Genomic DNA, 27245 nt, shown 5'->3' on the forward strand with positions numbered 1-27245 from the left:
GAGGATTCCTACATGTAGAGGGGGGTCTTTGTGTATTCAGCAAGAGCACATCTCCACGACTTAAGTCTGGGATTTCCTCAGAAAAAGTGACGAGAGGCTTGGAGAGTAGAGGAGAACAAACAAGCTTAAGGTGAGTTCAAGATTCTTCGTCCATGACATCTAGAATGCTGCTCAGAAGAAATTTGAAAGTGGGACGTTCATCTGCTTTCTAGAATCAAAAAGAAAGGAGCTCATTATAGTGGGCTAGAATCCAGAATCCAAGGGAAATGCAATGAGTAAACAGCAAATGTTTTTTTTAACATGCACTGTGCCCAGTAGCATACCCTGTTGACTACCAGAAAGGAAAAGAATTAGAAAGCACCCCATAAAGTCCTTCTTATCCTTAGTAACTCAGATTGTTGATGTGATGAGAACGATTTGCAAATTAAACTGACATATTGATCACAATCGAGGGCAAATTCATTACATAATTGTACAGGGATACTTTCTTATTTTTAGATACTCAAGTGAAAAATGGCTCTGAAAGAAATGAAAGTGGTTGGCTGACCTGAAATCCTGTAAACTGTGATGTTTTGTACTTGGGTATTTTGTACTTTTGTACTTTGCACTATTTCTATCATCCTATAAAGTTAACAAAGGGATTTTCATAAAATCACAGGCTGCAACTCTAGGCAGGGCTCCAGAGCACCTGGGACCTTTTCTACTCTTCCCGCCTTCACTTTTTGACATGGTTCACAAGCCCCTGAGGTATTTAATGATTCATGCCAGAGAGGTTTCAATCCATCAGAACAAAAAAGTCATCAATTTCTTGTTGAGTAATGGTTCTCAGACCCACCCAGCTGAATATCAGAATTTCCCCGGGAAGTTCAAGACATGCCTGGGTTCCAGTCCAGACAAACCTAACTGGAATCTCTGGAGATGAGACACAGTCATCTGAAGGTTGTTTTGTTTTGTTTTGTTTTTGGCAGTGTTACTTAGAATTTATTTTAAAATGTCCCCCAAAACAGTTTCTGTGCTCTCTGCAGATAAGCGGCTTTATATTAGATGAAGCTACCTCTGCCTTGAATACTTGAATCAGTTTAAGTAATGAATCTAAGTAAGGAATCAGACACCTAATTTGAATATCATCATAAATATATACCTCTTAATTTAAAAGGTAATACTCTGTAGAGTTAAATGTTAGCTACTTGCATCAGTAGTTTTAAGTGCATCCTCCACAATCCCCATGTGCATCAAGTTTGGTGACTGCCTCTTTATCCAGGCTGTGGGGAAAGTACCTGTGTGGCTTTCCAGTGGAATAAGGATATTGGAGTAGGGAGGAAATGGAGCTTCTCCACTCCTCCATAATTTCTTTGTGACCTCAGTTATTTGTTGAAGGGAGGGGAGCCATGCTCTGACCTATACCCACTTTTCACCCTACCAAGAGGGCTCCGGGTTCACATATGTGCTTGTTGCATGCTGTATTTCCCTGTTTCTAGTGGGGCAGAACTAAGAGCTGGGCATTTATTTCTAGGAAATAAATTGCTGAGGATCTATTGAACAGTGGAGAAGGCACCGATGGAAGAACCCAAGTTGAGAGCAGCAAAGTATTTTAGTAATAGTGAGAAAGCCTCCTTATTTTCAAATGACCACATACTCTACCCATGTACCCCAAAATGCATCATATTCAAACAAATATGAACAATACCCAATTTAGTTCAGGTGTCAGATATGTGTATTTTTTTTAAATCTCATTGGGACCTCAGCCAGAAAAGGTTGGCAGCTAGTAAAGTAGAAGAAAGGGTTAATAGCTCCCAAGAGGTGAACACAAATGTTAATGACCTTTCTCTGTAATGTCCACACACTTGTCTAAGTGCCTTTGGCTGGCTGCTTCTGCTAGGTGGCACGGGCCCCCAATACCTCATCTCCTTAAAGCTGAGTTGGCCATGGGCTTTGCTAATGAGACTCGTGAAAATTGGAGTGGGCCCAGAAAAGATTCTGGCCAGGAAAGGACTGGGGTACAGGTCAGGGCCGGGGTATGTGTGCAGCTATCAGATGTGCCCAGCTGCCATGGCCGCCAGGAAGCATGGGGACTGGGTGCCTGGCCTGAGTAATGGGCATAATTTAAAAGGACCCAGTAAAACACTTACCTCATGCCAGCAGCTGTACATGATGGTATAAACCCTCTCTGAAGCTAGGTGAGGCCTGTAGAGTCGGAGGCCTTGGGCAATGTGCTCAGCAGTTTCACTGTTAGTAAATCTCTCATATGGCATCTTCCCCAGAGAGTAAATTTCCCACATCAAAACCCCTAGAAGATGGGGGGAAATGTAGTAAGTCAGTGTGCAGTCTTTTGAGTAGTGTGCGGCCGGTCTTCCTAGAGCAACTTAAACATTAGATTCTGTTACTTCTCCCCTCTGTGCTTTTTTTTTTTTGCATTTGGTCCAAACGCCTTCTGTAGTACTGACCCTACTGGAGGATAATCACAGTGTCACTGGACGATTAGCACCTCTTATCTGTCTTTGTAGTTACAGGACCTGGTAGAATCCCTGGCATATAATCAGTATTCAGAAGTTGTCAAATAGTGAATGAATGGTTTGTTTCCCTCAATACAGTATAAGTTCTGAGAAGGCAAGGGTCGTGTCTAGTTTACAGTTTTTATCCCCAGAAACCCCTGCAGTGCCTGACATAGTAAGCACTCCCTATGGAGTTGATGAATGAAAGCTAGAACAAAGACTAATCTCCCTGTGCAGCTTGCAAAATGTGGCTCTCCCCGCTGCGTTCCTCTTCCTTTCAGCTGTGTCATCTGTATAATCTTATTCACTCACCAAAAGCCCAAATGTCAGATTTGCTGCTGAACTTGCTATACATCAGGACTTCCGGCGGGGACCACCGGACTGGAAACTTGGAGCCCACTGAGCTTGTGTATTCGTCATCCAAGACATACCTGCAAAGGATTCAGGGCAAGTTCCTGTTAGGATATAGAGAGCTGGAGATTTGCTTGAGTTTTCTTGGCACACTCATGACAGACACACAAATACACGCCTACAGCTTTGCTCAAAAGTGTCTGCTGGCCCACCAGTGTCTTTTACAAATGTTATTCTTACACTTTCCTGTCTCTCTTATGTGACTAGGCGTTCCTGGTTGGCAATATGGTTACAGCAAAGATGGCATGAAAGATGTTCTAACAGGTGCTTCTTCCTCTCCTCTATTCTGTCCCTCTCCTTTCTCTTTCTTCTCCTTCCCTTCCTCCAATTCTGCAACTGTCAGTAGGAGTTAGATTGATTAAAGGAGGAGCAGAGGTGGAGTAAAGTCAACAGGGTTAACACATCAACAGAAGGTTTTGAAAATAGCTCAAAGAGAGCGAGAAGGAGAAGAGGAGGGGGAATAGAACAATAAACAAAAAGATGAAAGAAGTAACTTAATTTATAGAAAGAAAAGGAATAGAAAGATGGTGGGAAAGACTAGAGAGAGAACAAAAAAGAAAAGGAGAAGATTAAAAACACTAATGCCTCCTCACGTGTGTGTCTATTGTGATATTTTTACTGTTAGAGGGAAAGCTGCGGAAAGCACACTCACCTGGACAGGCCAAAGTCAGAGACTTTCACAACTCCTTGATCATTTACCAAACAGTTTCGAGCCGCCTGTAGTACAACAGATACCAGTGAGACTCGTCCCTGGCACACAGGTTAGAGGCACAAAGCAGCTGCCCACCAGGGGAACGAAGCCAGAGAAACCTGTTTGGCTAGGGGTACCTGCCCACCTAATGGGAGTCCGCTGCTGAGAAATGCCCGTGCAGTCTACCACATGGAAGGCCACTGCTCTGTGGTCATATGCGGAGCACAGAGGACAAGCAGAATTCCATTCTCAGTGGCAACTCCATGACACCACATCCTGCACTGAAATGCCGAGACTTAAGGGGGAATAGGAGGCAAGTCTGTTTGGTTCTCTCCTACTCGTGGGACATGGACCATTTGTCTAGTCCTCGCTGAAATAAACAGGGGCATAAACTCTGAGGCCGCCCGAGGCCAGACAGGCCCAGTGGTAGGGTGAAATGAGGAGGGTGGAGACTGCAGAAGTGGAGGGCACATGGCTGGTCTGAAGAGGCAGCTGCTCCTCACCTTCAGCCAACTGGTAGCATGGACTGTGAGAATATGGGCCTGTTACCAGATGGGCTAGATATACAGGAGAAGCTGGAAATTCTCTTTTTAAATGTGAAATGTTTCAAGTGCCTGCTAGCTAACATAACTTTAAAAAGCCCAGATGCACCCCGTAGGTCCCCAGCTTGTGACCCATGTGATGAAATGATGGCTCTGTGCCAGGAGTAGTCCCACGAAGAAGCCCGGCTGCCCTTCTGCCCCTGAAGGAGCCCACCATTGCCTTGGAGTGGTAGAGGTCCATAAGTGCATGACTGCTCTAGCTCCGACCATGGCAGAACTCATGGTGCTGAGGCTGGAGTGACTGACCACTTGGGCAGAGGCACCCCGAACTTTTAGTGTTTTCTAGATCAAACTAAAATGAAAGCTCCAGCAACCCTCCTCATCCATATCTGAAATGTCTTCCTGTTATTTCCACCCCTTAGCCCTCAGTCCCAGGTTAATTCTTGGGATGTCCTACCAGGTCTCGGTGAAGGAACTGCTTTGACTCCAGGTATTCCATGGCCTCACAGACATCCTTGCACATCTCCAGCAGCTGCTGAGTCTGGAAGCAGTGCCGCATCTCCCTCAGGTAATTTAGGAGGCAGCCATTGGCCATGTACTCAGTGATGATGAAGATGGGCCGCTGTTTGGTGCAGACACCATATAACTGCACCAGCTTCTCATGAGAAAGATTCCTACAGGGGAGGCAACAAACCATTTCTTGCCTTCTGGCTCTGCATACGAGTCATAAAGGGATTGGGGACAAAGGGGGCTGACCTGGGAGTAGAGTGTCTGATAAAGGTCTATAATAGTAAGTTGATTTTCCTCCTTCCCACCTTAAAGCCGAAAAGTACCTAATATGTGGGGTCAAGCAGGGATGTGGAGCAAATCAACAGAAGAAGAAATAAGTCAAGGACTTATTGGACACTAAGGCTAAGTTAGAATCTGTCTTCCCTTTGAAGGTCTCATTGTCCACGTCTACCCCTAAATGCTACTGAGATGATGTACACCCGCAAGCCACACTATTCTCAACCAAGCTCTAATGCAGAGAAATGAGTATCTTAGTCTCCTGCCAATCAATGGTTGACATCCGGCTCTGCTCTGTTCCCAAGTCCCTCCCACTGTAAGTCACCTTAAACCACAGTGGGAACCGTCCTGGTAATTCCTAGACTTTAGCAACTGAATTGAGAGTTGGGCTGGGACTCACATCATGACTTTGGCTTCTTCAATGAACTCATCCTCAGACATGGAGCCTTCTTTGATCATCTTTATGGCCACATCGTACTGGCCTCTCCATTTCCCATACTTCACTACTCCAAATTGTCCGGTCCCCAGCTCCTTCAAGAAGGTCAGATCCTTTGGATCAATTTCCCATGATCCTATAACAACAAAGCCTTGATGTGATTCTTTGGGAGTCAAGTATGTACAATTCCTGTCATAGATAAGACTACTGGGGTGGAAATAGATAAGTTACAATAAAAGGGAAATTCTTAGGAGTACTACTCCCACAGGGACGGGGGTTACAGGATGGATGAATCTGGAAATTTTAGGTGTAAGTCAGCCATAAGGCAGGAAGATAGACTAGATAACTTCTTAAAATCTCTTTGGATAAAAGAGGTCAACTATATGGTAGATGGAAACTAAACTTTTGGTGAAAAGCATAATGTAGCATATACGGATGATATATAACTTGGTGCACCTGAAACTTATATAATGCTATAAGTAAATGTTATTTCAATTAAAAGAAAAGAAATCCCTTTATGATAATGGGGTTCTTTTTTAGCATATATATATATATATATACACACACACACACACACACATATATATATTTAGTCATTTCTGAATATATTTTTACAGTTCCAGTAGGAGCCACCAGAGGGAGAAAGTCATTGAATAACTTTTGTTTGTCTCTGTCTTAAACCTTCTGGAGGCGGCTGGTGCAGAACAGTGTGCTCTAAGGATGCTACTGGTCCTGCCATACGGAGTCCTTGCCAATGGCCGATCCACCCAACCTTAGAGCAATTAAGCAGTTACCATAGCCCAGGCCTGCAGTGGAAGGTGCATTCTTGTTTTGTTGAGACACTGGATATTTGAGCCGGGATATGAGTCCTGAAACATACGGAGAGGGTCATGGTGCTGGTGCAGCTCTGGGGGATGGGGGTACACCTTGCACACCCTCACTTCACACCTCATACTTCTGATGCTCATCTTTCTAGTACATTTTGAATCTCAGAAGATCTCCACAAACCCAAGGTTTTCTGGAAGTTTCTCTTCTCACAAAAGAGTTTATGGGGACAATAAGTGAGAAAATACTAACTGAAATACATTCCCCAACTAAATATATCCACAGCGCTCGGCCCAGGCTTAGCTCTCATGTATTCATGCCCTCCCCAATTTCCTGGTTTTTATTTATTTATTTTTTAAACAATCATTAATTTTTTTAAAGATTTATTTTTATTTTATTTATACAAGCACTGGGTACAGTCAGAAGCGCGGGAGGGCGAGAGAATCCACCAGAGCCAGAGCGGGGAGCAGAGCAGGCAGAAGGACTGAAGTACACTGCTGAGGGGAGCAGCGGGCGGCAGGAGAGGTCTGCGCGCCATGTGGGACCGTCCTCCAGTGGCCCGGGAGCAGCCGGGGATTGAACCGGTGCCACAGAGGCTGGGGGCAGCTTCGCAACCCAGCGCTCAACCGCTACACCACTGGGGAGGCCCAATTTCCTGGTTTTTAGAATGACCACACTACTGCGAAACTGTCCTCTGATGCTTTCTAACCTATATTTTTGTTAAGAGCAAGGACCTTGGTTAATAATTTTCCTATGTTCTCCTCTAGTGCTGAAGAAATTACTGAGCACATGCCAGGAATTCAATGAATACTTGCTGGCTGATTAATCACCAGTCTCTTCTGATGCCCTTCCTTAGCACTAAGAATCAATCACCAAGTAGGAAGTCAGTCCCTCAGGGTATAAGGTAAAGAAGTGCCCTTGACCACCTCTTGACCTCTACGCAGCATACTGGGGATTTACTTTCACAGTCAGTCCATGCTGCTCTGTGAGACCTAGTCTTTCCTTCACCACCTTGTTCTGTATTTCTTCTCCTAGTATCTGTCCTACCCTTCTTCTCTGGTGCCCCTGCTACTCACCTGCAGAGTTATGTTGATGGTAGTTAATGAGCTCAGGGATGGTACTGAAAAGGTGCTTCTCGGCCAGGTAATACTGGCTCTGAGGTGTGGAACACACAACATAATGGCGTATCACCCCTTGAGGTTCCCTGAAGAAGTGGATGCTGAGTTAGCAACTTGGGGACCAGGGTCAGCAGGACCCAAGAAGTGCAGTGAAAAGAGCGTTGAGTGAAGGGGCAGAGGAAGTAGGAGGGACACACCATTCAGGAGACGTTGGGAGGACACCCCTGTCCTTTGTCCCCAGGGCCTTGGAATACTAGAACTCACCCTGTAGATTTAGCAAACACAGACACAGTATATTTCCCAGCTTTGCTGGAGTCTCTGACAATGAAACCTCCTTCTTTCCCCTGAAACAATAAAAAAGAAGCTGGCTATAAGGAGGAAGTGGTACTCACACCTGCATCCCTCCTACCCCAAAATGAGAGAAAATAGAACCATTTGATTACACAGACAACTTTCCATATTTGAGCTACTGATTCATTGCATTTGATACAGAAGATTGTAATTGGGACTCCATAAAAGAATGGCCTTGATACTTCCTTGCCTGCGGGTATCAGGCAGCAGCAAGCATTGGATCAGGAGTCTGGCTTGTGCCAGAGAATGCCATTTGCTTGTGGTCACACACTTACCTCTTGCTTTAACAGTTCCTCAGCTTGACTTCGAGTCATGTGCTTGGAATACCACCTGTAAAGTGAGGGATGGAATGGCCCATAGGCCTCAGTAGCTTGGAGAGTAGAGCACCCTCTGGTTTGTCCAGGCCAGTGATTCAACCAATTCACCCAATCCCTGTTTTATTCATGTGTATAGCATACTGTGTTTCTTTCCCAAAGCCTAGGTGGTACTGAAGGGTCATGGGAATGGAAAGTAGGCAGGAGAGGATTGCAGGGGAGAGATGGGGGACAGGGCGCTCAATGACAGTCCCTTTCCATCATTAGGGAGAAAGGACAATGGCAGAAGCTTGATATTTTCGCCCTTCCAAATCCTTATCAGGTTGTGAGAAGAACCCTTTTTCTTTGAGTGTAGTCCTTCTGGATTTGTGGGGCATAACTTCCTCATGACCTCTCATAAGCAGAGAGTGTTTGGGGTGAGGGTAAGACATAAGCACTAACTTGGTGTGGTGGTATCATTTAACCCAGCTGGCACTGATTTTAATAAGTGTCTTGAAATAAATCGTTGAAAGCAGAAAAATGTGTATACTGTACTTCATTCCTCCTGGAAGACTGTGTGCTGGGAACATGTGCATACTCACTCATACATTTCTATGGAGTCTTCTGCTTCAGTGACATAGTTACTAGGGACATAGCCTTCCTGCCTGCAGAGGAGACAAAGCGGCAGATCACCCAGGACTCCCCTTCCTGGGGAAGAGACAGATTCATATGCCCCTATTCCTGGGTTCAGAACTAATCTCAAGTGAACACATACAAATCACACCCCTCCCTCAAAGAGGACCAAGTTGCCATTGCATGGCTAGGCTGGCAAAGGGTCTAACTTCACACACCCATGGCACTGATTACATGTGCAGCACAGCATGTGGACCAGACCCTACACACTCAGAGAGGGGGCTTGTACAGAGCCACCTCTAAAAGTCCTTGGAGGGAGAATGTATACACTCTGGTATGGGAAGAAGAATTTCTGAACAGGAAAGCAAATAGGGGAATTATGCTATACGATTTGCATGTGTGGGATGTGAGTGGCCATAGGTTCTAGAAAGGCTGGTGTAGACTCACCCGTTTTTATCTCGTGCTCGCCACCACGGTAAGTTGCTCTCCTCCAAGATAAAATACTCGTCACCCTTCCGCAGCTGGAGATCATTAGCATTCATTGGCATGTAATCATAAAGGGCTACAACCTTCTTCAGCTCATTCATGGAGACGGGTGCTGCTGTTGGCTCAGGGGGCAGTGGCTTTTTCAAGATCTGTGTAGTCAGAGGAAAAAGAAGGTGGTGGTGGCTAGATACCAAGCACTCTCCTCTTCTTCCCCCAATTCTCTCCGTTAGGAGAGACACCACTCTAACCCAAACCAGGAGTAAAAGGTTTCTTCAGTATTCATTTTTAACATCCATTGTTAAGCATTTATGCAGAGGTGTCATCCTGGAGTGCAGTCAGCATCACCTAGGGAGTATTTAACAATCCTGACAACCAGAGAGTTTCCCAGACCAATTATGTCAGAATCTCTGGGGATAGAACTCAGACATCAGTATTTTAAAACTTCCCAGACAAAACCTAACAGCCATGAGCTGGAAATCTTGGCACTGAACTAGTACATGGATCTATTAAGTGGCGCTGAATCTCAGTTTCCTTGTTTGTAGAATGAGCATAATAATTCTTGCCCTGATAACTTACAATATATGAAGGGCTTATTAGATCTCAAAAAGTAAGCAAAATCATTTTAAACTGATATCTTAGTGGTAGAATGTAGGTATCAGGCACATGACTGTTAAATTCTTTCAACTTTATGTTTGAAAATATTTTTCATTACAAAAGTCAGGCTTACATGCAAAAGAATAAAACTGGAACCACTGTCTCAGACCATATACAAAAATTAATTCAAGATGAATGAAAGACTTGAATGTAAGAACTGAAATAAAATGCCTAGACGAAACCATAGATGAGATACTTCATGCCATTGGCCTCAGAGCTGTCCCAGGGGACTAGACTCAATGGCCAGAGAAACAAAAGCAAAAACAAATGGGACTACATCAAACTAAAAAGCTTCTGCACAGCAAAAGAAACGCTCATCAACAAAGAGACATACCATTGAATGAGAGAAGATATTTGTGAACCCTTCTATCAAACTAGTGGTTAATACCCAAAATATACAAACAACTTGTACAATTCAACCACAACAATAAATACAACCTGATTAAAAAATGGGCAGAGGATCTAAGGTGGAATTTTCAAAGAAAACATACAAGATGGCCAGAGACACATGGAAAGATGTTCTACATGCCTTATCATTATGGAACTGCAAATCAAAACCACAACGAGATTTCACTTCATAGCAGCTAGAATGGCTATTATCAAGAAATAACAAGTGTTGTGAGGAGGATGTGGAGAAAAATGTGCCATTGGTAGGAATGGCAAATTGGTGTAGCCACCACGAAAAACAGTATGGCGTTTCCTTTAAAAATTCAAAATTGAACTACCCTGTGATCCAATAATCTCACTTCTGGGTATTTACTCAAAGAACATGAAAACACTACTTTGGAAACATATATGCACCCCTGTGTCCACTGCAATAACCAAGATCTTCAAAAAACACAAATGCCCAACCACCAATGATTGGATAAAGGAGATGTGGTATGTATACATAATGGAATACTACTCAGCCACAGAAAGAATGAAATCATGCTATTTGAAATAACATAGATGGACCTAGAAGGGATTATGATAAATGGAATAAGTGAGATGGAGAAAAGCTAATACTGGATTACTACAGTCATTTGTGGAATAAAAATACTAAAATGAATAAAACAAAAACAAAACAAACACTTAGACTCTGATAACAGAATGGTGGTTACCAGAGGGAAGGGAGGCAACGGGTAGAGGAGGACAATTGGCTGTTGGTGGAGCGAGACCAGACATTGTTAGTGGGCAAGGTATAAATACAGTTGCAGAGGTAGGAAAGTATACACTTGAAATCTATAGTGTTGTAATACTACCTCAAAAAAAGAAAAAAAAAGCCAAAAATGTCCTACTGAATGGGAGAAAATATTTGTATATCATACATTCAAAAATGGATTAATAGCCAAGCTACATAAAGAACTCCTAGAACTCAACAACAAAAAACAAATAACCCAATAATAATAATATTAATAAAAACCAAACAGCCAGACGATCTGAATGGACACTTCTCTAAAGAAGACAGAAAGATGGCCAACAGCACATGAAAAGAAATGTACATCATTATTTATTATTACGGAAACAAATTAAAATCGCAATGAGATTTAATTGCTTCCCACCTGTGAGACTGGACTGTATCAAAAAGTCCAAAAACAACAAGTGTTGGTGAGGGTGTAGAGGAAAAGGAACTTTACATTGTTGGTGGGAGTGTAAATTGGTCCAGCCCCTATGGAAAACAGTATGGAGGTTTCTCAAAATATACAAAATAGATCTCTACCATATGAACCAGCAAGTCTACTCCTAGTATCTACCTGAAGGATGCAAAAATACTAATTCGAAGGGATGCGTGCATGTCTATGGTCATTGCAGCCCTATTAACAAACTAAGTGCCCGGTGACAGAAGAGTGGATTAAGAAGATGTGGTATAGGGGCCTCCCTGGTGGCGCAGTGGGTTGAGCTCAGTGCTGTGAAGCTGTCCACAGCCTTTGCAGTGCAGGTTCGATTCCTGGCAGGACAGGGAGATTCCCACATGGCACAGCAGACCCCTCCTGTCACTCCCTCTGCTCCCCTCAGCAGTGTATTTCTGTCGTCTGTTCTACTCCCTGCTCTGTCTCTGGTGAATCCTCTCACCCTCCCGCACCTCTGGCCTGTACCCCTGCTCTTGTATAAAAATAAATAAATCTTAAAAAAAAAAGAAGATGGGTATATATATATATATATATATATATATATATACACACACACACACAATGGACTACTACTCACCTATTAAAAAAGAAAAGAAAAAGAAACACTCTTGCCTTTTTTAAAAACATAGGAGAAGCCGGAGGGGAATATGTTAAGTAAAATAAGTCAGAAGGAGAGAGATAAATAGACCATGGTTTCACTCATGTGTAGAATATGGACAAACAAACAAGCAAAAAAACCTAGAAATCTGTCTGCTGAATTGGGGCTACCAGAGGGGATAGGTAGAAGGAGTGGAGAGCCAAGGGGGAAGGGTCATGTTCATGGTGTGATAACATGCACTTGAAGAGGTGTGAACCTGTACTCCTGAAAACATATGCAATGTTGTAAACCAATGTTATCTCAATAGAAAATGAATTTCTACAGATGAAAGATAAAATATGTAAAGTGAAAAATTAAAAAAGAGAATTTTAAAAATCAGCGTTGGTTTTGTTTTAAATGGGTGACTGGATTAAATGGCTGCCAAGAGTGGCCCCAATATCCCTCCATCTTCCCATTGAAGAGGAAGTCCTAATTAGGACAAGTTCCCTATCTCAGCAAAAATATCAATTAACACAGCCAAGCCCCAGAGGAATTCTAAGACTGGTGTGTTTTCAGGGTATGACTATAAAATTTCTATTGAAGCTTTAGCAGCACCCAATTTTCCTGGTATACCTGATCCTCTTCAGGTGTTGGGGGAAGAGGCTTTTTCGTCTTTCGGTGAGAACTCCCAGGTTTTAAGCCTGCAAAATAAGAAAACAGTGATGAGTGGGGAAGGGCTCAGAACAGGATTGGTCAGGGAACTTGCTCACATGCATAGCCCTTTTAGGCAAGTTAGGAAAAGTGTGGGTGGAAACAGCCTTACACCAGGTCACAGAGCTTGGAGAGGAGAGCCCTGGCTAGATTTCAGCCCCCACTGATCCCCTCCATCAGGCCCCTTTATGCAGGGGCTACAGTGTACAACCTTATGCTGTGTCCCTGGGTTTGATAGACCCTTGAGAGACAGTATGTATAGAGTAGAAGGAGGAAGAAATTATATGGATGAAATCTCTTACTTCCATTCCTGTTCTCCAAAATTTGGCAGCCCATGGCATTTTTGGCTGTCTGAGAACAGCAGAGATACTGCCCATCGATCCAGAAGCAAGGGTGATATTTCTGTACCAGATCACTGTTATATCGGATGACTATAACAGGAGAGAAGAGAGACAGTATATCCATCATGCCGAAGAATCCAAAATTTGTGAAACTCTTTGTGCTTAGCGGTGAGCTTTCAAACAACTGCTCCTTTCTAGGCCACCCCAACGGAAACCAGATGAACAGAGCCAGTGGGCTCACATGTCCAGCGCAGGAGAGACCTGTGCAGTTTTTCATGATGACTATCTCCTCATCAAATGGTAATAATATCCCAAGTCTCCAGAGCCCAAGAATAAAAACAAACATATTATCTATAGCTTCCCCTTAGGCAGATGTTGACAATGGCGTTGAAACAATGTGCCCAATCAAACCCTCACTCCAGCTTTCAATTCACCAACGTCCCTGCTCCCTGAGCAATCTTTTAGAGAGATCTGCTATAGTGAGAACTTTTTTTAGGCTTTCGTAGAAGAGTCTACAGAGTGGAGATCAGCAGCAAATGAAATGATCCTGCCTCTAGAATGAACATGGTTCCCATCTTCCCAGGACCACCAAGGTGGGTTGAGTTCATGGCAAGTGATAAACATGGCAGCTCCTCTTCCCTCAATAGGTTGTGAGGCTCAAAAGATCTCCCAGAAGCCAAAGTTCCTTGCAAAGAATAGGGTAGTTACCATTTTTAATACTGTGGCATCCCCAGGACCTTAACATGAAGACAACTGGACAAGGCCTCCAGGGATCTTGTTAGACAGCAGAGAAGCAAAGTGAACTGAAATAACTGACAACGGCTCACTAGCACTGTGGCAGAGACCTGAGCTGGGCTAGCAACATGCACGTTGAGCACCTACACGGTGCAACATTTGCTGCTAAGGAGAAGCCTGCATAACTTTCTGAAAAAGACAAAAATAAAAACCTTCTTCTGTAGAGACCTACTCAAGTCATTAAGAGATTGCCTGTCACATTCTGCTCGCTTAAGGCCTTGGGGAGACCTAGATGCTTCTGGCAGCCAGGTGCATTTTATAGGCAAATGAACAAAGGTGCTGTCTTTAAGAAAATAATGCTATCTCGATGCTTTGATAAACAAGGATTTAAACACTTCTAACCATACCCCCCACTCAACCTCCCCCCTCACTTTTTCACACTCCTCTTCACCACTGTACCAAGTGCGGGTGTACAGAAGCTGTTCAAATGAGGTGCAGGCTATAAGGGGTCATGAGAGTGGAATCCATAGGATGGGATTATTGTCCTTACAAGAAGAGACCCAAGAAAGGCTGTCTGTAATGTGAGAGCACAATGAGAAAGTGGCCAACTGCAAGCCAGGAAGAGAGTTCCTACCAGGAACCAAACTGGGCTAAACCTTGATCTTAGACTCCCCAGCTTCCAGAACTATGAGAAAGAAACACTGTTTAAGTAACAAGTTCATTGGTATTTTCTTATGGCCACCTGAGCCAATACAGTGTCCAAATGGGAGGGTTGGGAGAGACTGCTTACTTCACCATTCTCAGGGCCAGCCCTTCCGGGAAGCACTCCTGATTGATGCACATTCATACCCAAGTATTTGATGGGCTGGTCTCAATATACGCACTTAATCAGGAGTATGTCTAAAATCTGGCTTCAGGCAGGAATAGATTACTCCTCCCTCTACTGGTCATTGGGGTTTCACCCATGCCATGCATTTTCATTCATTTTACTTATTTCTGAAGTTGCAATTAGAGTAGATTCTATGGAGCTTGACTGAACAAAGATCCAGAGGATATAGACAAATATCTGTGGTGCTGCCATGTTCCTGAGCAGAGCAGGGAAGCAGAGAGCCTATGACTAAGTCCTCAGGGATACAACCTTTGCATGAAAAGTACCACTGAAAAAAGATGGCAGCTAGATATGAGCTACCAGAGACCCTACTTTTAAAACTGAGTGTAACTTACACACAGTAAAGTGAGCTAAGGTACACAGCTAGCCACATCTGCCTACCACTGTGTAACCACCTAGGTCCAGCACCTTAAAGACTCCATTTCCCAATGCCACCACAGCCAGTGCCCTGCAGCCAACACCCCGTGCTCTGATGCGGCTCCCTTCTCACCTGAGTGATTTTCAGACCGTGGGTCTTACTGTTGAACAGGCCTACTTGTCACTAGCGTGGATCTTACGGCTTCTAGAGGCTCACACTGCTGGCATTGCCAGCCTCTGGGGCTGACCTGGGATTATTGGGTCTCACACCTAAATCTCCCAACAATGGGGGTGTTTGTTGCAAGGTGCCTTTGGGGGCTCATGTTGTCAGCCCAAGCAGGTCCACCCAGCCATAGACCCATGTCTGGAACAACTGGGGAAAAAATGCCTTCAGTAAAACATAAAGAAGGCACACTTGAAAGTTACCCACCTTAGTGACCCACTGAAGTGGTGGTGCAATCTGTTTGTTTTGGCTTTATTTTTGCTGCTGTAATTTTTCTTACCCAATGAACCTTAATAGCAGTGTATAATCACCACAGTAAGGTAAACATGAGTCAATAAACCAGGTTTACAGTAAGCTGGATATTCCTATTGTTGGTCATGACTCATACTTTGAATATAATGAACACTTAATAAATATTTGTTGCATGAAACTATGAACTGTTTTTGAAATTTGATGTACTTGAAGTGTAAAGGAGTTACTGACTTGTACATGCCACATTTTGTTCTTCTCCCTTGTTTCTCCCTCAGTATTCCTACTTTCCCTTATTTCCAACTAATCCATCAATGTGGAGCCCAGGTTGGTGGTGGCTGTTTATGCCCCCAGAAAAATCAATCAACACAACTATTTATTGGTCTCTTTCTGGGTGCAGGGTACTGTCTGAGGCACTGGGGAGGAAACCAAAGAAATGCAAATATATCTGCCCTCCTGAGCTCTTGTCTCACTCTGCAAATATTTCTCTGGCTTGAAAATAGCTGCAGAGCATGAACTCTGGAGGCCAAATCAAAGCCTGACCCTGCCACTTAATAACTAATTGCCTTTAGGCAAGTCACTTAATCTCTTCTGTACCTGTTTCATCATCTGTAAAATGGGGATGATGAAAATAACCACCTCACATGTTTAATACGAGGAAGAAATGAGTTAATAGCTATAAAGAACTTAGAGAAGACCCTGGATGGTAATCAGCACTGCTGCAGTGTTTGTTCATTTTGTACCCCACCCCCAGCAGGCCACGTATCCCTTATTTGTAATATCAACATAGTCTTTTTTTTTTAATTTTTCAACATAGTCTTACTCTAAAATATCTTGCAGTCAACTACAGATGTATATTCTGGACTGGAAAACCAAGCAGCATAAAACTATGTCATGAGCTTAGACTTTTAGTCATTCAGACCTGGGGATGTGGTAAGAATCCAGGCCCCACCGCTCATTATCTGTGTGGCTTTGAGTAAGTTACTTAACTTCTTTGGTCCTCAATTCTTTCATTTGCAAATAGGAAAATAACAGGCTTCAGAAACTTTTTGTGAGGATTAAGTGAGTGAATGTATTTGAAGTGCTTGGCCCAGAACCTGGTACATAGTAAGTGTACATTAAGCATGAACTCTTATTATTGTTGCTTTTAGCCCAAGGTTGCTATAGTATTAAATGAGATAATAAACATAAGGTATCCAGGACCTCCCCTGATGGCGTAGGCAGTTGAGTGCAGTGCTGTGAGGCTGTCTGCAGCCTCTGCAGTGCCAGTTTGATCCCAGCCGGCCAGCAAGTGTCCCACATGGTGCAGCAGACCTCTCCTGTCTCGCCTGCTGCTCCCCTCAGCAGCGTATTTCATCAGTCTGCCTGTTCTGTTTCCTGCTCTGTTTCTGGTGAATCCTCTTACCCTCCCACACATCTGGCCTATACCCAGTTCTTGTATAAATAAATAAATAAATAAATAAATAAATAAATAAATAAAAGGTATCCAACTGGGTGACTGACACATAGCAAGAAATTCAAGAAATGACCCTTCTTTTCCTTTCTCCTCCCCTCTTTCAGTTTAAAATATTTGCTGATTTTTATTTCAACCAATCAGACTTGCTATTCAAGGGAGTGAACAAAGCCAGGGTAGCCAGCCACTGAATATCAGAATCTAAATGTTTATTAAGACAAAAGCTGTCATGCAATAACCCAACCATGCTGTTATCAGTCTGCCATCCTTCCTGTTTCTCTAGGCAGCCTTTCCTGATGTCAACTCAACCAGTTAATCTCTCAGTCACTTGACATGTGGCTATATATACACACACATATGTATGCATGCATCCTGTGCTGCATGCATTCACAGTCAAGTTTATCTGAACACACTGTATGGTCTATGTGCAATGCTGTAACAATGTTCAAGTTTAGGTCCTCACAAAACAAAGAACATGAAACAGTTCCTTGGAAAATATTTAGCGACAGTGAAGAGATGTACCGAGCTTTCTTGCACAGTGCTTTGGTTTGACATGTGCTTTCATATATACCATCTAGTTTGTCCTGAGGACAACCCTGGAGGCTGGTACAGCAGGCATCATTATTATTCCTATTTTAGAAGAAGGAAATGAGCCTCAAGGAAGCTCAGTTTGGAAGCTTTTTGTCCTGCTGACCCAAGGTGACCCAGCTTTTTAGTGCTTACAAGAGAGCTTGGAATCAGGTTCTCCACCCTGACTCCCAACATTCTCATAAATCATCTACTAAATTTTTAAAAACTACATGCATATTTAGGATTTGAAATATTGCAACAACTACAAATTCCACCCCACACCACCCTTGTAATCAGTGTAAAGAAGGGAACCTTTTTATAAGTAGGGAAACGGAGGTGCCTACAATTACAAAATCTCACTGGTGAGATAGTAGCCAAAGTGGTTGCAACTCTTACTCTAGTGTGTGAACTTTTATTCACGGGAGGGAATAGTAAACGGAATCGTATCGCTAATATTGAAAAAAATATAATCTCTCTCCCTCCCCCGCCTTCTGCTCCTTCTCTCTTTTACCTTCTTTCTCTCACCTCCCTCCATCCATTCTTTCCACTCCCCTTTGTCTGTTTGACCTCCTTCTCTCTTTCCCGCCTTTCTTTCCTTCCCCGTTCTCTGTCTCTTCTTTCTTCTCTTTCTTTTTCTCTCCTCCCAATGTCTCTCCTTCCTTCGTTCCTCCCTTTCCTTCTTTCTTCGGAAACTAATTTATTTTCAAATAAGTCTCACCATTTTTGAGCTGGTGGATCCAACGCTTTCTGAGTTCTTCAGTTGGGGAGAAGACATAGAGAGGCCCTTCATCATATACAACCTAGAGCAATGGACACACAGACTTCAGCAGTTAAAATTCAGAAGAAAAAAGACCTTTAAGGAACTAATTTTAAGCTACAACCTTGTATATTCAGAGTAGGAAACAAGGCAGGGTTTTCAGTGAGCATGGGGTTGGGGTTCTACGAACTAAAGAATTTCTGAATAATTCACATCTAGGGATATGCAACTTAGAATCTCTCAGCTTTTTGAATATTCCCAGATCCTCCTGTGTTTCAATTTGTGTGTAAACTTAGTGCATAATTTATCCCTTAGTCCTTGGTGGAGACAGGATTTTTGTTTATCCAACAAAGGATATTTTATGATCTTATTATTAAGCCTTGTATAGAGTTTGTATAGAAGAGAACTGATGAAAAGATTTATATAACAAGTCTTGATTAGCACATGTGGATTATTCACTTGGTAATATAGAACAAAAATTCAATTCCTGGCTAATTTCCTCCCCACTCTCTAATGGCCTCCTCTCACCAATATTAACCAAAATAAACCCAACTTGGAATCACAAACCTACTTCAAAAAGAGTAGAGCATATATTAAGCATTATCATCAAATCAGACATTCAGTATTTTTTTGAACAACACACAGGTATGAGGCATCGTGTAAAGTATTGTGGAAGTTTTTGAAACTTACAAGATGTGGTTCCAACCCTCACAGACTTAATAGACATCCAATAATGGCTTCTAAACTCAAGTGTAAATTAATTTAGAAGTATCTATGTTTGGAAGTATTGTGGAAGTTTTTGAAACTTACAAGATGTGGTTCCAACCCTCACAGACTTAATAGACATCCAATAATGGCTTCTAAACTCAAGTGTAAATTAATTTAGAAGTATCTATGTTTGGACATTATCCACTAGCCCAGCCAAACAACACCATCTTCTTGGGTTTTGTAAACTTTGATATAGTCACTAACATAAACAAGATCATTTTACATCTTTCATTTTGCTTATTAGTCTTGCTGTGCTCATAAATCCATGACAGAAAGCCCCCTCCCCTGAGACTTTCCACTTCCTTTTCTGGCTTTCGCTGTTGCAGAAGCTACTATATTCACGTCATGTGGCCTACAGCGTTCGCAGGACGTAAGTGTGCCAACTTGAAGATGGAATCTGAAGCTCTTGCTCTCCTCTATTCTCACACTGCATCTACCAAACATGTTTACGTGGCTCTTCAGTTATTCCAGGCCAGAACAGACTTAGGTTTATGTATAAGCCTTCCCCATGCCGAACTTCCTGCCACTACTCCTTCCCTTCCTTTTCTGTCGTTTCAACCCTCATGACCACCATTAGACAGATAGGCAGAACCAGAAGGAAGTGAAATGCTCACTCAACAAACAGCATCTTTCTCAATGCAGTAACCATAGACAAGACACATCATAATAGAATTAGTGCTGTTACAGAGTCCCTTTGAAGTGTAGAAACTAAAAGAAACTATGTTAGATTGGAGAATGGGGAAGCATACTCTCAGCCCATGCCAGTCTCATTTCTCTCTCAAGCTTCCTTGTGAACCTCAACTTCTGTCCACTGGGACACAGCATTCTTCCCTTCGTCCTAACTCCCATCCCTAGCGAATACATTACAGGTCCCTTTGAGAGTTAACAGATGATATCTCACCTGGAAGGGGTAAGGAAACCTTTCAATGATTGAAATCTGCTCCATTTCACTGGACTCCTCACCCCTCCTCTGTAATGAAAGAAGAAAGTATGGCTATTGGTTTGGTACATTGCTCTTTTCAGGATTTTCTTAGGCATTGGGAGTGCTTTACAGTGGCTCCAGAAGGCACTCCTATACAGACAATGCTAATTTTAATGAGTGCTTCCTATAGCTCAGTAAGCATACATATCCATAAGATCCAGCACATACTCACTCAAAAAAAGAAAGAAAGAAAAAGAAAAACAAACCTCAGCTTTTCAAACCATGGAGGAAAGGGGGATTATTCAATAAATGGTGCTAGGACAAACATTTAACCATTAATATTGAAGGGGGGAACTGGGAAGTTATTTCACACCTTACACCAGAATAAATTCCAGATGGATTCGAGAGCTTAACATAAAAAGTGAAGTTAAGAATGACTGAGGAAAAAATAAGTATAACTATAAAATCTTATGGGAACCAAGGTCTTTCTAATTTAGCGCTAAAGGTTAGAACCATGAAGAAAAGATGAACTAATTTAATGACATTGACATTAAAACTCAGTATGATAAAAATATAAACAAAATTCAGAGATAAGTGAAAAAAAATTCTCAACATACATTGCAGCTAATGGATTAGTATTCTAATATATGAAGATCTCAAAAAGTAGGAATAAGGTAAATACTTCAAAAGAAAAATGGGCAAAAAAGTAACAGGCAATTCACAAATGAAAAAATATAAATAAACTGTAGATGCATAATTATTCAACCTTATGAGTAATAAAAACATTGTAAAATAAGTTAAGTTTTCATAGCTGTCAAATTAATAAATATTACAATCTATGGTGTTGGAAAGAATGTAGAGAAACAGATACCCTCATATACAATTTGTAGGAATGTATGGAATTCAAATTACCCCTTCTAGAAAATAAAATACCCTTTGATTAAAATAACCAAACTGTACAAATTTCATAAAGAGAAAAATTTTATTTCTAGAAAGTTATTATAAGGAGAAGACTAACAAACATACATAAGATGTATGCAAGCATACCCACTCAACAAGGTTTATAGCGTCAAGTATTTGAAAGCAACTTGATTGCTTCCCAATGTTTTTTTATTTATCTTTGTATTTTGTTGATTTTTTTTCATCATAGAGAGTCTTAATGTCTACATTATCAAATCAAGTAACTAGATTTGTTAACCAAATCACAATATATTCAGAAAAGGAAATACCATGCAGTTGTTCAATCATGGGATTAAAGAATATCCACTGTCAGGGAGGAAAGTGTTCATATGTTGTCAAATTGAAAAGCTAATTTGCAAAGCAAGATATGTAGCAACGTGAGTCTGTGCTTTTAAAATACAGCATATACATTAGTGTGGGTGTGTGTCTGGCTGGTGGAGAAAAGCATGTCAGTCTATACACCAACAAACTAGTCACTGTTTTAGCTGGACAATGGGATTATGCATCATTTTATCTTCTTTTTTGTGCTTTTACAAATATTTTCAACTTCTAGAATAAATATGCTTTATTCTAGTAATCAGGAAAAAATAAGAAATGATATCTATTTTTAAGTCAGTTTAGAAGTTAGCAGGTGTGATGGCCTGGAGAGGGTCTGGGAAATGAGGGGAAAATAAACAGTGAACTATTGAAGAATCTCATATGACTCAGAGCCCCAGGGTTCTGTCTTTCAGACTAACTCAAGTCTGTAAATCTGATCCTAGTAACTGAAGGAAGAAAACCAATTATCTCTATTCAGTTAGAAAACTTGATATGATATCATCTTAAAATTGGTGTTACAAGTTTTCCAGATTGAGTTCTGCATCTGGGGAAAGATGATGAGACTCAGTCAACCAATAAGTGTCAGAGTGAGTAAATTTATACGGGAACTGTTTAGTGTGTTCCTTGTTACACAGTATCACCAATTTATTTACAGAGAATTGAAGGGTTCCAAGTTTCTTAACAACCCCCTCCGCTCTGACAATGGTGTCTTCTTACCGGAATCTGTCTTTCAGGGGGAGGATTTTTTTCAGGAACCACTGTTTCAACGCAGGTGATCTTCTCAACATCTATTGAACCCTTCTTACTGCCTCTTCTCTGAGAAAAAGAGTGAGAAAGAAGATAGAGAAAGATTAGGAGTGATGACGCAACCAGATTAGATTTTCTTATCTAATCCTTCAACGTAGTCAGGTGACACTCATTGTCTATATTAGGACCTGTCATTTTGAAAAAAACAAAAACAAAAAAGTCCAGATCTATTAATGTAATTTATTTTAACTACCACATTGGAGGCCAATACTATAGAAGAATGCATGACTGTGTCTGTCTTTATCAAAAGAAATAAGAAGCAATGTCCACCGACTCTTGGATTTCATTCTCAACACTCATTTAATGAGTGCTCCACCAATTGTTAAGAGTCCACCGTTACATTTCCCCCAAGGCTTCTCAGCATCCTAGAAATTTGTCTCAGCGTGGCTGCAGCTAGTTCTAGGCTAGGGAACCTTTTGTTAAGTTTGAAATATACTAGGTCTCTTCTCAAACCAAGAGGATCTACCTCCTCCCCAGGAAAGATCTAAGGCCAAGTCCTCGACACTCAGGTCTCACGGCAGAGAAACTTACCCCACGGTCAAAATCATATTCGTAGTAGGAAAGTTTGTGCACTGTCAAGAGAAAGAGACGCTTCTTGAAGTTTAAAGGTGATGTTTTCTTTTTTTGCTGGGATCGCTTCAGAAAGATGCTCTCCAGTATCACTGCAGCCATGGCTTCTTCTTCCTGGGGCTCCTATGTATACTGTTGGTAATGAAAGTTCTTCAGGACCCAGCACATTAATCCTTATTCCTCCTGGCTCCCACCTTTCCCCCATCTAGCTTCGAATGGAAAAGAAATGCACAAAGCTACCAAAGAACTTTCTTCCTATCTTGATCTCTTTCCTACAGCCCCCAGCTCTGTCAGTTTTCAGGAATAATGGATGCATATTGAACCGGGGTGGGGGCTGGCTCTACACTGTGAGTTCACATAAGCTGGCATGTATAAGGCAATGGAATGCTCTGGAAGTCAGGTAACATTTACCCCTGGGCTTGGTAGTGTCTAGAGGCAGTTTTACACCAACCACCCTCTTATAATACATGCAGAATTTGTGAACAGCAGAAGTCTCCACACAGCTGTTGACGCTGATATCCCCAGAAGGGATAATGCAGGTGCCAGACCTCCACTGAGGCAGATACTGGACTTTCAGTTCCCAGTTTCCTGGACAGCGAAGTTAATTTTTCAAACATTGTCCCACTGGGGTCTATAACTAAGGATATGGAGACTGCACCTGCAAATATGGACATACACTAACTGCCACCAACCGATTCTGCCCATCACCCACTGGTTGAGCTACAGAAAGGCAAAGAAAGTTACAAAACGTTGCCACTGGTTTTCTTATTCACACAAAACATTTCATCTCAAATACTCACTTAAGGATCGCAGACAGTCTTACATTACTAATTCCAAAGCTTCAGTAGAAAGATATGGTGAAACTGTAAGTACTGTCACAAAGACTGAGCACAAAATAAATACTGAAAAACTCACCGGCTCCCATGGTCAGAGGTGGTTCCCCCATCCACCCCCAGGCCCCCAGAGATGGGGAGTGGAATTTATTTTTTCTTAAACTAAACTCCTTGTGCCTTTGGTGGCATAAAGTCAGCAGGGTTTTTTTTTCTACTTATCAAGCACAGATTATTGCTCACACCAGGAGAAAAAAAGGGAGTAGTTTTAATCAAAGCCAGAGGCAATCCACACATTATTTTGTTCTTTGGTGGTGTGGAAGGTTCTATCATCACACTGGGGAGACAAAAATTTAGTTAAAAGAACACCAGGGGGGTTCAGAGTGATCACTTTGCCACTGTCTCCAGGTAGCGGATTAGTGTAAAGGTTTGTAAATGATGTTCTGGAAACAACTGGGCAAAGGAGCAAAGCTTTCCCCACACCATGCCACACAGCTCTCTTTTCTGACTCGCTGGTTCAGTCTCACACAGGAACGACAAACTAATACGACATTACAACCAAGCAGTGTCCTTCCCAATATTCAGATTCAGCTCAAACCCCAAAGAGATTTCTTTTAACATTAAAATGATTCATGTATTCAGAAGTAGTGGTAAACAAATACTGTACTGTATCCTCAGGAACTGCCAACTCATCAAGATCCCTATAATAATATCACAATTGTTCCCATGGTGAGTTAAAATTAAGGACCTCTTCACAATCAAAGACTCAAATTACAGAAGACAAAATAAATCCCTAGGGAAATTGAGTAGCATGACCAGTGCATTGGATCAGAAACACCCCAACCAACGACGTCCAGTTGTGCCTCTTTCAGCTAAGTAAAGCACACCCATCATTTTACCTTCAGCTTTGTTGTGAGCTGTTGCTGGAGACCTTCCCTGCTCAGACCCAGGATCTGCTTACATCTTGGCCTGTGCTCTACAACAGATCCTTCTGGACACTCTCTGTTCATTTTCTTTTTTAGAACACAGTCAGCTTGTACAAGAGAAAGGCTTCCTCTCTTTCAAGAGTTGGTTTTGGAGTAAGGTTTACTGCTGTTTGAGGAAGTAAGTGAGTCTTACTAGCCATCAGCTCTCTTAGCAAGGGCTGAAATGGCCTCTACCTCTAGACCACTGAGCTGGAGGATCGCTGCGATTCGCATGGTCTGGTTGCCCCTTGCTTGCTTCCCTCCCGCCTATGCTTTGTGACTCAGTTCAGACACACACAGCCTGAAAATGTAGTTCTTCCTTAGTCACCAGGGGCCATTCACCAATTATGTGAAAGGAGAGGCGTCTATCTTTTCATCTTCCTGAAAGCGGTGCGTAACGGGCACTCTTGTGTTAGAGGGCAGTTGCTGCTGCTTTGAGTCCTTATTGTGGAAGGTCCTATTTTTTTTTTTTCTAATGAGTTCAGCAGCCTACAGAGTCAATTCAACCACAAAAAATGCACAGCAAGGACTAACCCTGTAACTCACTCAGGGGGTTGGGTTGGGAGGTGGAAACATGAATATTAGACACACACGTGCACACAGTTGTCCGTATCAAGAAAGAGGAGGAAAAATAATAGAAATACACAGAACCCCTTTAAAAATAGAGTTCCCCCAGTATAGTGGCCTCTTTATTAAACTACACATGCAAGGATTTTCACGTGGTCACCTTCTGCAGCCCACCAGCTCCTTGAGCAGCAGAATTCAGAAAGAGGATCTTTATTAGTAAGAGTTCAGCCATCTTACAAATTACACTACGCCAAGAGATTAAGATAAATAGCACTTGCAGAATCAGTAAACTAAACCATCTTTTTGGTTCCTATTTTTGCCTATGTTAAGATAAAACACTCTGAGGGACAACACACAAGCCAAATTCAGAAAACTACAAAGTCTGCCGATGATTGGGAAGAATCCCCGAAATATTAGTTAGAAATACCCAGTCAGCTATAGTTCAAACAACTCCAACTGACCCGTGAACATGGGTTTGAATTTTTCCGATCCCTCCTCCCTCTCCTCCTCCCCTCTGCCTCCCCTTCCTCCCTCTCCTCGTCAACATGAACACCACGGATGAAGACCTTAATGATGGTCCACTTACAACTTTCTTAATAATCTCTTCTCTCTAGCTTACTTTATCCTAAGACTACAACATAAGGCTTCAGATCAACAGCAGGCAAATAAGTTGGGGGGAGCCAAAAGTTAAGAGGTGGAGTTTTGATTGTGAGTTTCTGGCCATTCCCTTTCCTCCCCCACGGGAATGGGAAGGAACTCCTGTCACTCTTAGAGCAGTGTACTCAAGGCATTTTACTGTTATTTCATTTATTTCTCAGAACAAACAGATGAAGAAAGTGAGACTCATGGAGATTATGTGACTTACTCAACCTCATCCATCTGTGATCCCATAGCCCTGCTGTTTCTGTGGCATCTCATGGCCTCCCAGAGATTTTTTTTTTGACTTTCAATGAAATATGATGTCACCCCCCTCAGCACCCTGTCACTCCCCATAGCTGTCATCAAGGAACTGTTGGGACAAACCCTTCTGCCTCTTATAGGAACACTCAGCAAAGGAAGAAACGGTGTTAAGTCCAGGAGGTAAAAGAGAATTCAGGATCCCGGGGCACTTTCTTCTGCAATATGCCTCCAGGCTGGAAAGGATGATCTGTGCCTGCTAAACTGTGAACTGCAGTGACCCCACTTGAGGGCGCGTCTCAGTTCTGCCATTTTCCCCTTAAATTCTTGAAATCCTGCACAAGCAGATCTTATTTCACCCATGAATTCCCACAGTCACTCGCTGTTTCATTTTCAGGATTTTTCATTGTTGATGGCATGAAGGCACAGGGTTTAGGTGTGAGCCCCACGCTTCTCTGTCCCTAGCATTGTCAGTACTTGCTGTGAATATGAAACCTTGACTGAATGAATGTATTTTCTTTGATAGTATGAGACATTATAAATATTCATGTACTCACCCCTTTAGCTCTGTAGAATCTTAACAGTGTGTCTTAATTGTTTTGGCGTGTGGTTTTTTTAAGAAATAAATTCATGGGCCTCTCTGGTGGCACAAGGTGTGAAGTCTCAGCACTATGAAGCTATTGGCAGCCACTGCAGCATGAGTTAGATCCGGCCACGGAGCTGACCCACATGACTGGATCTGCCTGTTTCGCTACCCACTGTCTTTGGTGAATCCTCTCACCCCCTGCACCTCTGGCCTACACCCCAGCTCATGTATGCATAAGTAAATAAAATAAATCTTTAAAAAAAAAAAAGAAATTCATCCTCTCCTCTGCCTTCCTCTAGAGACAAGATTCTGAACAAATGATGATGAAGGAAGATCAGACACCTAATCAGAGAGTCCCCACTCTGCATCAGGTTAGTGAACATGCCCTCAGCACTGAGGTTGACCGCTGGGGTGTCCATCGTTCACACTGGACCTGGTGTCACTTTGGACTTCTTATTTAGTTTAATTTTTGTTTCCCTTGGTTTAAAGAATTTATTTTCCCTCACTATCAAAATAACAGATGTTCACTATAGAAAAAGTTTCAAGCAGAGAGATATGAAAAAGAAAACATCCATTGTAAGCCCATTATCCAGAGGCCTCACTATTTGGGCATCCAGGCTTCCACGTTTCTCTGTCCATTGTGCTTATCATATTTGATTTCATTTATTTTTTAATTTTTGCTTCTTTTCATTTTTAACCATATTTCAGGACATAACACAAGTATTTGTAGTTTGCTTATTTTTCTTAACATTTGCCATTCCTCTATCCATCCAACACAACTTTTCCTGCAAATATATAAAGCTCTTGTTTAACAGTATTCCTATTATTTCCCCATAATACTAGGCTCTCTACATAAGTGTCATTT

The 27245-nt window shown here is 42.2% G+C and overlaps 1 protein-coding gene across 2 annotated transcripts; it reads right to left on the minus strand.

Annotated features, from left to right (window-relative positions):
- Positions 1 to 136: 136 nt before the first annotated feature.
- On the minus strand, positions 137 to 22652 carry BTK (Bruton tyrosine kinase; the record flags this gene model as incomplete). 2 transcript variants are annotated; one of them, XM_084259215.1, is made up of 18 exons in its annotated part: positions 137 to 208; positions 2130 to 2287; positions 2805 to 2923; positions 3556 to 3620; positions 4594 to 4810; positions 5323 to 5494; positions 6153 to 6227; positions 7260 to 7387; positions 7566 to 7645; positions 7928 to 7982; positions 8548 to 8610; positions 9026 to 9213; positions 12539 to 12606; positions 12919 to 13047; positions 18152 to 18233; positions 19860 to 19928; positions 21876 to 21974; positions 22497 to 22652. In XM_084259215.1, the coding sequence occupies 18 exons, from the start codon at positions 22635 to 22637 to the stop codon at positions 137 to 139; spliced, it is 1980 nt and encodes a 659-aa protein (XP_084115341.1). The 2 variants fall into 2 exon arrangements, with proteins under 2 accessions (XP_084115341.1, XP_084115342.1); XM_084259216.1 differs by lacking the exons at positions 4594 to 4810; positions 5323 to 5494; positions 6153 to 6227 and having other exon boundaries at positions 7324 to 7387; positions 22497 to 22637.
- Between the last annotated feature and the right edge of the window lie 4593 nt (positions 22653 to 27245).

Source organism: Talpa europaea (genome assembly GCF_964194135.1).
Source record: "Talpa europaea genome assembly, chromosome: X".
Classification (NCBI taxonomy): Eukaryota; Metazoa; Chordata; class Mammalia; order Eulipotyphla; family Talpidae; genus Talpa; species Talpa europaea.